The sequence below is a fragment of the Xenopus laevis genome, chromosome 7S, assembly GCF_017654675.1.
Source record: "Xenopus laevis strain J_2021 chromosome 7S, Xenopus_laevis_v10.1, whole genome shotgun sequence".
In the NCBI taxonomy this organism is placed as follows: Eukaryota; Metazoa; Chordata; class Amphibia; order Anura; family Pipidae; genus Xenopus; species Xenopus laevis.
Window position 1 is genome coordinate 41,514,969 of NC_054384.1, and position 14,561 is coordinate 41,529,529.

Here is a 14,561-nt window from a genome sequence, read left to right on the forward strand (position 1 = left end):
CTGTGGCGCTCGCTGAGGCAGAAGCGCTAGGGAGCGTTAAGTCCCCAGTCGAAAAATTTTGCCGCCCTAGGCCCGAGCCTATGTGGCCTCGCCACAAATCCGGGCCTGACTTTGCCAGCTTTCGGCTACAGAGATGACTTCTCATTTTAGTGAATTAGAGTAGTGGTAGCGAATTTGTGCCTGACGAAGTGGCGCGAGGTATGGCAGAGCCTTCACAGGCGAAAATACGCCCTTTAGTGAATTTGCCTAATAGAGTCCTACTTAACAAACAATTTTTAATTTAGTGTGAATCTGTTCAACATATAGAGTTCCTTATACTTGATGGCAACTAAGGCTTCATAAAGTCATAATAGTGTGTGGAAGAACAATACTGTATTTTATGTTCAAATGTTTTTTAGTATTTTTAATGCATGTGATCTAAATTACAGGGAAAAAACAAGCATGCAGATAATAGATCCCATAACTGTACAAAAGGCTTTTTAAGTATGCCTAATATAGCTGGGATGGGCATGTAAAAATGCCACACATCATGAAAAAGCACAGGAAGGCCATGACCCCTTCTGTGCCTGTGGCTCTATTGTGCATCCAATTATTTTTCATTTGAATGGATAATATTTAGGAGACGCTATGTAAAAAAAAAAACATTGCGTCACATATTGTTTGCTATTTTGTGCCAGCTTCTAAATATTTTCTTTTGCTTTTTTCTACTTTTCTCATAACATTTGACAATATATTTGTCATTTAAATAGATGCATGTTCCTAATGCACAAAATATTCAACTATACAAAGTGTTATGCTTTTAATTTTTTTAATAGGTGAAAATCTAATTTTGGCAGTTGACACTGAAAAACCAATGTTGTACATGCTTTGACCATTCTAACTCCACCTGGAAAGACTTTCTATTATTCTTGTTATAATGAACCAAAGCTTGACTCTTACTGGATTAGTACACACAGGATGGCTTCAGATCTGCTGAAAAACTATTTGCCAGACAATTCCTGGGGGATTTTCCTGGATCATTTATTTATCTTGTACGCATTAAGGAACTACCATTAGGCATAAAGGGGAGGTGCAGATTTATTTCTGTATCCAACATAGCCTTTTGCTTTCCTAAAGACATAGTCTATCAATGCAGCACAGATTGGCAAGGGCTGCATAATGCTTCCTTCAAATGAAGCAAATGTATTTGCATGCATGTGTTTAATGCAAATGCACACAATATAGGTTAGATATACTGTTTTGCTCTTGGCTTATTTCATGCTATTGGAAATGCTTCTGCTGGTTTCAATATCACAGCTACTGCTGCTGCTGCTGCCTTACAGAGCTCAGTCTCCCCATAGCTCTAGCTTCGGATTGGTCTCTCTCTTAAAGTGCTGGCCAAGGGTTGGTTGCAGGGACTGCTGAATAACAGGTGCATTTTGCTGCTCCGTCGCCTTTCAAAGAAGCAGCCAAGGAACGCTGGTGCATCTGTTCTGTGATAGAAGCAATAGAGATAGAAGACAGCTACTGTGTGCAGGAATGTTGCTAATCGAGTAGACAAGGAGGGACACCCGGATGCTTGGGAAGAAGAAGAAAAAAAAAGCAGCCTGGTATGGGATTTTATGGTAAACAGAAGAAAAATACAGGAAAGTGAAGACATATGAGGATTAATACAATGTTAAAGGATGGATGGCTAGAGCCTTTTAGCTGATTCAGCAGCTGCTTCTGTGATTTGCACTGCACTAGAATCTCTGATCCAAATGAATATGATATCGGTTAATTTTTTGTGTCACTGAATGCTGTTTGTTTTTTTCCCTTGTTCCTTCTTGTGGGAGCTGACTTCAGTGCTGATGATCCAGCTTCTCGACACTGATGTATTTTGGGGGGTGAACAGAATAAAGGATGAGTGAAGGTGCTGCCTCCACATCCCCACCTGTACGTCCAGCTGCTGCGGAGGAGGTGGCAGGTGGAAATACCACTGAGGAAGAGGATGGGGTACCTAACCCTCGGGAGGTACAGTGTAGTGACTGCATTGTCTGGAACAGACAGCAAACATGGCTATGTATAGTGCCTCTTTTAATTGGATTCATTGGTTTGGGTCTAAGTCTGATGCTTTTAAAGTGGATTGTAGTGGGATCTGTAAAGGATTATGTCCCAACCGATTTAATGGATTCAAAGGGTATCGGGCAAGACCCTATTTTCCTTTCGAAACCCAGCTCTTTTCCAAAAAATATGGAGACTACAACTGCAACAACTACTACAAGGACCCCAAATCAAATTAGTACTCGATTGACTACAACAACTCGGGCACCAACTCGACTCCCAGGAAACAGAATACTTAATCGGGCAAGCCCTAGAACCACAACATTGCGCCATACTGTCGCCCCTCCTACAGTAATCTCTACCACTGTCCCCCCTAGCACGACCACTTTTGTTTCACGCCCACTTCCAGGGACCCCCACCACCCAGCCAATGCCCATCTGGCCCACTGCGGAATATTCTACCTCTTCATACAAAATTCATCTCCATTATTCTACACAGTCCAGGACACAATTTAATTTTCAGGAGTCTACCACCACCCCGGAAACTACCACTCTCCCCAAATTCCGTAAGTAGAACATGACATAAAATGTCATGGGCACCCTCCTATGCTGATATGGGTGTGGAAGGGTTGAGGAATTTGCAGGGAATTTATTATGAAGGCAGAGAAATGCATCTATCCTTCAGGGTAAAGAACATCACCTTCACCCTTTCACTGCTGGCAGGCATCTGCAACATATGCTTAAGCAGCATGTTGCAGGCTCTTCCAGCAATTAATGGGTTAGCTGTCTTTTTTCTGCTACTGTAAAATGACCGCACTGTCACTGCAGATGTGCTCAATGCTTCTGGTTAACTTTAGGTTTTTGATCATTCAGAGAACATGAAGGATAAAAAAAGGTATTTGCAATAACCACGAAACATCTTCAATCCTACAGCAATAATAAAACAGAACACTGCCGTACAGGGAATTTTACAATCTTTTGCAATAAGAAAAAATAGCAAATCCTATTGAAGTGCAAATTCGATTGGTTTATATCCAATATTCAGGGTTTTTTTCTATGTTAGCTTTTGATTCATTTGAAAAGCTGTGCATCAGCCTCCTTATTTTCAATATTTTTTGTATTACTGGTACATCCAAAATAAGAAGAATACAATATAGTATTTTCATAATATAATAATATACTCATTAAATCTTCATATTGTTTTTTTATTAAGTACAAATCATCTTTTTGTTCAAATGAGGGCAACGTGGCTGCATCTGAAGCTTGTTCTAATCTAATCTTAAAGCCCTGCAACCTATGAAGGTTATTTAGGACAAGGGCATACATGGAAGTTCCAGAAATATATACAGCCTATACAGATATAGACAAGTGAAAAGGAAAAACTGTTTCACTGAAGGGAAAGAAGTGGTATCCCTAATATGCCATTAGATTAGATTGCTGTGGCAGTGAAAGATTTGGACCATCATTATATGAAAGGGTAATCCTGCCTATGTCTTTTGGAAGATAATCTGTGATTACAGTATATTGCTAGGGAATTCAGTAATACAATTTATTTGTTTCAGGGTATTTTGGCTTCATTAAATCCATTTGTTGATAAGCCCCAGGATACATAAACCCATCTGCAGAGAAAATGATACTAAATTGACAAAAGAGGGTAATTGGAAAAATCTGTTACTAAATCAGTATAGCAAACAAGGTAATAACTCAATAGCTCCATAGCCAAGAAGGGATGTTTGGAAGGACTTGTATGCAGGGCAGTTTGAGAGAAAAAACGGTTTTAGAGATATGAATAATAATCATGTAAGTATATAGATGTTTGCAATTAGAAAGTGTAACATTTATCAGATGAATATCTTTGGAATGGATTGCATCACAATAGGTTTTTAAATGGGGTTGACACTCAATTGAATTACAGGCCACACTGCAACTGACAGGGTTAATTAGATGTATGGTTTTGCAAAAAAAAAAAAAAAAAAAGCAGTGCATTTACAAATATACATTTATATTACTAAAATAATTAAGAAACCTTAGTAACAATGAACTAATGTCATTTAGTACGAAGCCTGCCTTTGTTGAAGGCAGACTTCTAGAGATGCACACATTTTATGTTATGTATGCATGTGCTTATTCATTTAGGAACACCATTATAAAACACACAGCAAGTATAAATCAGTTTGTCAGTTTTGTGTGTTATTTCTCCATTGCTGAAAGGGTTTGCCTTTGTTTAAAAAAATCCATCTTCAGAATATCCACTTAAGGGAGTGTAACCTAGACAGAAAAACTGATTAATAAATAATTATTTACTGGCAGCACCCATATGCATTGTGAAAATAAAATGCAAATGAAAGCAGCCATGCTGATATCATATGTATACAGACTTTTAAAAGATTTCTGACCCTTTATATTTGAAAACAGATACACAAAGCATTGAATGGCTATGGGCACATCAAATGTTATGTCTGAGTGTATGAGTGTAAAAATAAATGGTCTAAGCTGCACTATGAATGAGTCTGCTTTAGATTTTGTAATTGCTATTTCATTTTATTTTTTTGTATTTTGTTGCCTTTTGGTTTACCTGTCAACTCAGGACTTCAGATATGAAGCATTGTTTACCCTGATTGCTTCAATGGGTAGCTTTTTAAGGACACTGGTACCTTATGGGACATTATAAGAAGATCTATTATGGAAGCCTCTGTTGCAGAGTATCCTACTTTCTTGTCTGTTGTGCAGAATACTGATAAAATAATAGTTATCATAGACACCACTGTATCTCATGAACATAGATATATAGATTTAAATAGATTGGTATCTTTTACGTCAAGATAACAGTGAAGAATCCCAATAGATATTAGCAAATGGAGATATTTTACATGAAAATACATGTATTTTATTATTTGAGTATATATATATATATATATATATATATATATATATATATATATATATATACATATATTAAAGAATGTCTTATCTTATAGTAATATACTGTGGTTGAAATATGAAGTATACATGATAAGACATCATCTCTTGGTTGTATAGTTGTGGCCTTGTTAAGAAAAGAAAAACAAAAGTAAATTCGTTTTTTTCAGTTACTACATAGAAACATGGGCAATCATTGTTTGGTGTCAGACTCATCAATTTATATTCACATCTACTTACTGAAATTGTTTATTATTTCTGTTTGTATTTTATTTTTTGTTATGCTCCTGACTTTTCTAGCCAGTTGCAATCCCTTTATTTTACTCAATATATCTACTACTACTTTTCACTCTTGAATATATATAAGAAAGATGTATTTCCAAAAACTGAGCTGTCACGTGACAGTCTTTAATTCAAGTTAATTTTAGGATGTGTACAATAAATCAAACACTTCCTGTTAAGGTGTAAATTTTGATTAAATGTCAGACAACCATCAGAAACAACTGAAAGAAAACAGATAGACCAAAGCACTTAATCAACTTGTTTTGCAACATATTTTCCAACATTGAAGCCAATTTTTTAAGCATTGTTTATCCCATTAATACATTATTTTCATATATCATTTTTACACAAATTATTTAACGCATAAACAGTAAGTATAGAAAGCATTAGCCATGTTCTCAACCACTAGGGGTTCTCATCTCCCTTTCCATGTATCTGTTTGTAAAGAAAGAATGCTAGCTAACAATTGGCCTTGGACATAGCATGAAAATAGAAAATTTGTTGAGCTATTTTATTAAAGTAAAAAAAAATAAACACGACTTCCAGTAACCAAGGACAATTCCTTTACAATGTATAAGTAGTATTTCTTACATAACTATATTTTGTCATAGTTATGTTTTGCTTTTTGTGATAGATATATATATATTAGCAGGGAAAGCATTTTATACAGGGAAAGCTTATTTACTTTGTAGCAATACATAGTAATTAATGACCTATGTAAATTGAAAACTGAGAAACTTTGCTGTATTATAAAGATGAGATAGCAATTTAACAATAATGTTTCAAAAGACAGACAAAGAGCTAGGCCAAAAAAGGCCTCTTATAATAGACCAGTATGCCCATTGTAGTGAATTGCATGTGTGAATAATGATCATTGGTTTCAATGCAAGTTTTCATGTTTGGTACCATCAGACTTAAAACTATTTGAACTACATTCATTACATTCTGTACATGGAGTAGTAAACTCAAGTAGCCTTTAAATAGTAAAATAGTTGTTTTTGAAATAAAAGAATAGCTTCTGTGTGTTATTCATGGGCAAGTGGCTCATTGTGGCTCATCTGGTACCTGTTCAAGTCTTTTTCAGATGGGGATTTATAGTCCTTCTGTTTAAGCTATTGCTTGGATGTTTCCTATTGTGCAAGTATTTCTTTTAATGTGTGATTTTTCTAAGCAATTTCTCATGGTGGAGACAGTTTGTATTCTCTGTAGTCAGTGCTCAGTGCATTCCTTCTGTACCAACCCGGGATATCCCCAGTGCCATGTGTCAGTAGGCCATCACTTTGATAGAGAGTGGTGCTCCCTGCACTTGTGGCCATAAATGATCCTTCCTAATTTAAATTAATGAATACTGTGCCATATAAACATAATGAACAAAATGAACAGTGACAAAAAGGTATTTGGTTGCAGACTGTCACAGTTATTATTGAGAAATGTTTCATTGATCAATAGAAAGAAGACTTTTATGATACCAAGATGTTGATTGCAATAACATGTAAGACATAAAAAAGTTGTGAGCCCCTGATCTCTGTTGTATGAAAATACACATTTTCATGCAGAAAATATTTTTGTTATCTTTACATTGTAAAATTCTGAATGATCTTAGAGTTATGTCACATGGGATGTATTCTTTTTCAGTCTATTTCAACAGAAAGCACCTAAAACATATGCCAGTAAGAACCATTTAGGTAAATGGGAAGTGGGTTTGGACACCATTCTGCCCTCTTAAAAATATTGTTAAAGGATATGCCCTTATTTCTTTAGTCTTAGGATTTTAACTATTTAACTATTTAACTATTTAACTATATCATTTAAGAACATATTACTGCTTATCTGAAACATTTTCTTGACAGTCATGAAAGGATTTTAATAAACTGATCAAATAAAATGCATATTTTCTTTTTTTTATAAAAAGTGAGTCTGCTATGAGAAGCTAAATGCCATTTTGGTCACTATGGTATTAGATATTAAAGGGATACTGTCATGGGAAAAACATTTCAAAACACACCAGTCAATAATGCTTTTCCAGCAGAACTCTGCAATGAATTCAGTTTCTCATTATATTAAATTTACATAAAATTCTGAAATTTGACATGGGGCTAGACATATTGTCAGTTTCCCAGCTGCCCCCAGTCATGTAAATTGTGTTCTGATAAACTTCAGTCACTCTTTACTGCTGTACTGCAACTTGGAGTGATATAACCCCTCCCCCCGCAGCCTAACAACAGAACAAAAGGAAGGTAACCAGATAGCAGCTCCCTAACATAAGATAACAGCTGCCTGGTAGACCTTAGAGCAGCACTCAATAGTAAAATCCAGGTCCCACAGCGACACATCAGTTACATGAAAAATACATCATAAAAATCATGACAGAATCCCTTTAACTATGTGGGCTATGTGCAACTCAGTGAATTATTAATCACAACTCAAAATAACAAGCAGGCATTAAGAAATCTAACCATTTTTATACACACCGGAATTAATCATTTTATAATGGATGCCTGGTATTTTAAACCGTGTTACCGCTCAGTAATATATCTGTGCATTATAAATGTACCCTGACTTTCTTCTAATAGAAAAATTTAACATATGTGAAGTTTCCAAAATTTCTGAAGGGACAATATTATGACAATGAGAGTACAGCATAATCTATAGCATGAATAAGGCTTAGGCAAGTATAGAATAAAATCAAGATGAAGGGGGGGGGAGTCCATGGAGTGATAGAGGATTTGGGGGGGGGGGGTGAACAAATGATACAAGATATGCAGTTAAAAAACCTTTTAAAAATTAAAGATGTGTATGTGGTATTAGTATGCAAGGAAATGTTGGGCTTCACAAAATCTTTAATATTAAAATAGACTAAATATTCTCAAAATGTGCATAAAATATTTTACCCTGGCTAACAGTGCTGCATATGCTACTAATCTGAGCAGTGATTCAAAAGTCCTTTACATGTGTTACCAACAGCCATTTTTACTAAAGAAATCTAAAAAATTCTAATTGTTTTAACACTTTTATTATTTACTGTTTGTACAGTTTTATCAGTGAGAATAATGCAGAACACATGCTATTTCTATTAACCTGCAATAGTTTATTACTTTGGATTATTTTATAGTTTTTGATCTTAGTGAAGAAATAATGAAAATCCATTTGAATTGGCAGTATTTAGTGATGGGTGAATTTATTTGCCAGGCGCGAATTTGCGGCGAATTTGCGCGATTCGCCGCCAGCGAATAAACTCCGGCGCCAAAAACGGGTGCCGGCGTCAAAATCGGCGCGATTTCGCGAATTTATTTCCGTTTCGTGAATTTCGCGCAAAATTCCCGAATTTTTCGACGAAGCGAAACGGCGCAAATTCGCCCATCACTAGCCAGTATTCTAAAAGTGCCTGATTCTTTGTCTGAAATACTGTCAATCCAATACACAAGCAACATAAGGTCAGAATTTTGCTTCTGGGCTTTTAACTTCAAATTGTTGTTCATTTATTAGAATGGCTTTAAAGCTTTCTGAAAAGCTTACTTGGAAGTCATCTAATGTGGAAGAAGCTTATGAGGCATTGTTGGATTACCAGAGAATTTTACCCAACATGTTACTGAAACTGATTTTGTATGTATTTAATTCTTCTTAAGGTGTGTGCTCTTCCTTTTATGACAACTATGATCAAAATAGTTTCTGGAACATAGAATTGTTCTACATGTACTGCATCCCACTTACTGCTCTGTAATGACAAGAATGACCAGGTACAATGTATGATGACTTAACCCAATAAAGGAAATGTGCTATTTTGCAGACAACTAATTCTAATGAGTAAAAAATAATGGTTTTAAGTATAAAGGGACATTATCATAATTAAGGCATACAAGCAAGTCTAGAAGGAATATTTTCAATGCAAATTCCCATGTTTTTTACCCACAATGCAACATGTTTCTAGAATTCCAACATAACTGCAGGTGCATGGGTAGTTACTGCCAGGTGCAGCAACTTTTCAGAGGCTTGATAAAGGGCCCGGCGGCCCGAAACGTTGCCCTGTTTAAAATGATTTGATGCAATAAAATACACGTTTGTTCATATCTACGGTGTGCTGCTGATATCTGCTCTGATTGGATAATTTGGCCCTGTAACAGGCGTGGGTCCTTCAGTACAGCACCTGGTACCGCAAAGGTATGTGTTCAAGGTTTTAAGCTCTCCACCTCGGTTTCAGCAACTTTTCAGAGTCTGTGCAAATATTGATGGAGTCCAGTGTTGGAAACCTGAAAGTACCACAACATTCTGGGTGGTGAAAGCTCCAAGGTTGCCCAACGTCAATATCTGTACTTGCATACAATTCATCAGAACAGACAGGATGGACACAATCGTGTTGAGGTTAAAAATATATATATTTTTTTGTTATTGGCTTTTAATTATGATTTTGATCTGTAAACAGGTACATCCATAAAGGGAACAAAATCTAAATCTTATAATTATGCTCCAACAAAGTTATAAGGACTTTTAGCTGCAACATGTTTTAGTGATCATCTGTCTAAGTTGTGTATTACTAATCCTCATGTATTTCAGCATGCTACTGCTTAGGAGAAATGTATTGGTCTGTGTAAATCTTAAATGCCATTTATAATATTACATTAACCCAATATGAGACTTTATGAATGCAGAAATGTGTCAAGATTATCATATTTCCCATTATGCTTTAGCAACTATGGATACTTCTAGTACCAGGCATTTTAGACACCTGCAATATATTTGTGTGAACAAATTATAATATTATTGATTGCTAATTTCAGTATTTACAAAAATGATCAATATTTATTTATCTGTTGAGAATGTGGGATATATTTTCCTTGTGCTACATCTAGAAAAGAAAGGGTATTGTGGGGTTTACCCAGCATAAATCTATGCTTTTTCTATTCTATCCTCTTTGTCTTTATTCTATGGCCTATTTTGTCTTGGATGTATTTAATACAAAGGCTTTGCCTAGATTAACATTTTTAGAGCATTTTAGTGATTGTCATTCTACCACATTAGAAAGATTAACAAAAGGGTACAGAAATTGTACATATTTAAGAGCCATGACAAATAGAAATGTTGTTGCAATTGATTTCATAGGTTTGAATTAAAAAAAAATACATACACATAACAATATACAACTCTGTAGTGTGTGTAACTTTTTTTGAATTGCAAGATGATCTTTCAAATATGCTCCATTTTTGTACAGTATATTCTACCATTATTTATATATGGAAAGGACATCTTCCATATATACAGTCTAGGGAAGATGGCAAATTAAAACAAGCAATTAAAAGAGATAAAGTGACAGGATCTACAATCTGTAATGTTTGAGACCTAGGTTTTCCAGATAATGGATATTTCGTTAATTTGGCTGTCCATACCTTAAGACACCTAAGAATCCCACACCTTTCTATATCTGCTTGCATTGGAAAGCCTAATAACTGATTCAGATCACTTGGGATCATTAAGGAAAATGCGACAAAACTGTAACTGAAAGGAATTGTTTTAATGGGATTGTCATACAGAAGGTCTGCCATCCTGGGGTTTACTGTATTTTCAGTGCTCGGATTTGAAGCCATTATTATTTTTAACAGCAAAAATCATGTCAGTTTACAACTCATGAAATGAAAACTTGTACCTTAATACAACTGCTAAAGAGGGTCATTTGAATTAAACATCAGGGATACTGTGTGTAGAACCAAATCAGTATCCCTATAAATTTAGTTTTAGGCTTTCATAGCGTAAAACCACTTCATATTCTCAAACTTCCAAAGGTCGTACACACAAATTTCTGAATAATTTTACCTAACTCAGTATGCAAGTGCTTTAAAAAATGTTTTTGTCACATCACAAAAGGGGTGGGGCAGGGGTGGCTGGAGTCTATAAAATTAGCACCTAGCAGTGCTAGGTGTGGAGAAGAGCTAAACCTGAACCCAACAATTTTGTGCAGGAGCCAGCCCGAACAAGCCTGACACATTTTCTACTTGACATTTCTATCTTCATTTTTTAATTCCATAACTACAATTAAGCATAATAATATATTTTTGCTCACCTACCCTTTCTGTACTGTATAGTCTTTGGTGGTAGTCCCAGTGCATGTGCAAATTTCACTTGTCCCATGTTATTTGGCAACTGTACAATTCCCATATTTCATCGCTGTTTATCATAAAGCAGACACAATCTATCTTTGTCCCTATCTTTGTCCTCTTCTTTTCTATCCACTTCTCTTTTTCTTGTTTATTACTTTACTTAACCTAGTCTCTTGATTAGATAGGTTAGGATGTAAACCTTTTCTTGCTACTAAACTGAATAAAAAATACAAATTAAAAAAAATAGCAGTTTTAAATTTTTATATACACTAATAATATTATATAAATAAAAAACTTTAAAGCATTTCACAAGATATCTCGGTGTTGCTAATCTTTTCAAATTTGTGTGCGCACTCCCTCTCAGCCGAACAGCCGGCTTCAGAGCAGAGAGATGCGACCGTACTAGAGGTAGGAGAAAGATGGGGTACGTGCCCAGCGCCCCTCCAGCTTTGCACCCTAGGCACGTGCCTACTCTGCCTACCCCTAGTTCCGGCCCTGGTGACAAATCTAAATGGCTCACAAAACATCTATTGAGCTGTGCTAATTCACCCTATCTCTGTTTTTGATGGGATTATTAATTTAGTTAATCGTTATAGTCAAGATCTTTCAGCTTTACAAAAAAGTAATAGGCAAGTATTACAGGACTACTATTTGTTGTAGGGAAATATTAGATTCAGTTATATAAATATCCAGAAATATACTTTCTTTTAGGAGGTTTTGTTAAAGGAAAACTATCAGGCCCGGATTTGTTGAAAGGACACCTAGGCCTGGGCCTAGGGTGGCAGGATTTTAGGGGGCTGCATGCTCCCCAACCACAACCACATTGGTTCAAAAACACTGGGGATGCGCAGAAGATACAATAATGTAGTAAATTTCCCATGCCCAATCCACATTGCTCCGGTCCCAATTATGAAAATTTGCATGAATAAAGGGCACGGGCGACGAACGCCAGTGGGCCTAGGGGCACCCGCTATGTAAATCCCCGTAAAACTATACCCTGAACAATGTAGCTCTATATTTGAAAAACCCTGCTTCGTTAAATAAACCAAATTTCATAATAATATGCTTTTTTTAGTAGTAATTGCCATTGGGTAATCCTAAACATTAAATTGCCATTTAAAGAAATACGTAATAGATTACTTATGTTTGCTGTATGCTAAGTAAAGGAAATGCTCTGTATGCACTTTGTATAATGCCAGTAAATGTTAAAATAGCTGCCCTCATCATCTTTGCCCAGAATCCCCAGTTAGCTTCCTTTAAAATATATGATTGGTGGTGCATTGGCCTTGATGTGAAACAAAAACCTAATGCTGTGCTGTGTTCTTTTGTGTTAAAGAATATATAATAAACAGTGCTTGAAGTACCACATTTTATTGATGCTGCACCACATAAATAAGTATATTCTATACTCACTGCATATATGGTGTACCTACTGTTTGTTTACTGTATTGTTGTAGTGTTGTTTGCCTGATTTTTGCAAACCATGCACTATTATGGCAAAGCAAAGGTAATTAGGAGATGAATTAGACTTTATTGCTGAAAGTACATTAGTATTGATTGACCCACTTTCTTGTGTTTGTACTTTATTTAAATCTTTAAGCTGTATATTTTAACATAATGCACCTAGAAAAAAATCAGTGGCAAATCTAACCTATGTACGAGCCTACCCATCTAATGTATATTTAAAAATACAGTATATACTGTATATATACAAACAACTTATTATTTGAAAAAGACAAAAGGATTTTTCTTTTTGTAATAGGAAAAATTTATGAAAAAATTCACCTTACTTAAATTCGCGGGAAATCTCGAGTATCGATGCGCGGCTCGACGTGCGCCAAACTTTTGATGTTGAAGGCACGTGTGTCAGATAAAGGACATGCGACAAATGGGGCATCAGCCACAGCAGCCAATTAGATGTGGCATTGGGTCACAGTTGGGCAACTGGCACACATAGCAACCCATACGCTCGTAGCAGGCAGAGGCGGTGGTAGACTGGCTGACCCAAGCTACTTTGTCTGCAGCGGGCCCCAGTGAGCGGCAGGAAGTGGCGTCAGCTGCCAGCTCAGTGCTGGGGGACACCCTATCCCCCTTAATGTTTGAACCTGAGGTGGACTTGGGCCCAGACACCCTGAATCTTTTTGATCATCAGGCAGGAATGGGGGGTACATTCATGTCTGACGAGAAGGAGGAGGTCATAGCACAGCCCACATCAGTAGGGGATATTAGGCAGGGTCCCCTAATGGCAGGGCAGCAGGCTACTGGTGTCTGCAGGGTCTGGTCTGGGGGAGGATGATGACAGGAACAGACCCTGGGAGCCATCTCAGGAGGATAACAGCAGCAGTTCAGGGGGGAAATGGGTGTTGTTGATGAGGATGTCGATGAAGAGCCAGCCCCACAGAGGCAGAAAACCCTACCAACCTCTGCTGGGGGGGGGGGGGCAGGCAACAGGGCAGCACTGCACTAGGGTCCAGAGCCTCTGGGGAGGTACATCATATACCACCCACTCTGTCAGCCTCATAAATGCTGGGGAGGGTGCAAGCAGGGGTGCTCCCCTCAGGCAAGAGGTGCCTCCCTGTGGGGTACAGGGCAAACCCCACACAGCCACTTCCTTCTACTCCGCTATGGATGAGCCACCAGTGAAGTGTCACCACAGTGACGTTTCAGTGCAGCACAAGCGCTGTCAGACTGTGCTGCAACTCCTCTGCCTGGGGGAGAGGAGTCATACTGCACTTGAGCTCATGGCCGCCTTCCAGACTCAGGTGCAGTGGTGGTTCACTCCCTGTCAGCTCCAAGCAGGTAATGTTGTTTGCAAACAACGGTCACAACCTGCTGACTGCCATCCACCTAGGCCGACTGACCCATGTGCCTTGATTCGCACATGTCCGCAACCTTGTGGTGCAGCCCTTCCTGAAGATTTACCAAGGGTTGGGTGACTTGTTGGAGAAGACACGTACGGTATGTGGCCACTTCCGCAGGTTCCCCACCCCCAGCTCGTCTTTGGCTCAGATGTAGCGCCGGCATCATCTGCCACCCCACTGGCTGATCTGTGACCTGCTGATATGCTGGAATTCCACCCTGCATATGGTGACTTGTAGAGCAAAAAAAAATGTGCGTCAAAAAAATTGAATGTCCGTTTGCGTCAAAATTATTTTGACGTGCGACACAATTGCGCAATACCTGGTGTTTCTGAACCAATGTGGGTGTGGTTGGGCAGCATGCCACCCCCTAAAATCCTCGCGTGCTAAGC

General features: G+C 37.5%; 1 protein-coding gene across 4 annotated transcripts in view; it reads left to right on the top strand.

Annotated features, from left to right (window-relative positions):
- The first annotated feature begins 1,221 nt into the window (after nt 1-1,221).
- The window catches only part of LOC108703350 (pro-neuregulin-3, membrane-bound isoform-like), a 500,441-nt gene continuing 487,101 nt past the window's right edge, over nt 1,222-14,561 (top strand). For 3 of the 4 annotated variants that reach the window (XM_041571154.1, XM_041571155.1, XM_041571156.1), the window contains exon 1: nt 1,228-2,587. In XM_041571154.1, coding sequence (XP_041427088.1) covers nt 1,882-2,587 — 706 coding nt within the window. In that variant the 5' untranslated portion in view covers nt 1,228-1,881. Of the gene's footprint in view, nt 2,588-14,561 lie in introns of all 4 variants that reach the window. The other variant, XM_041571157.1, reaches the window with a different exon arrangement.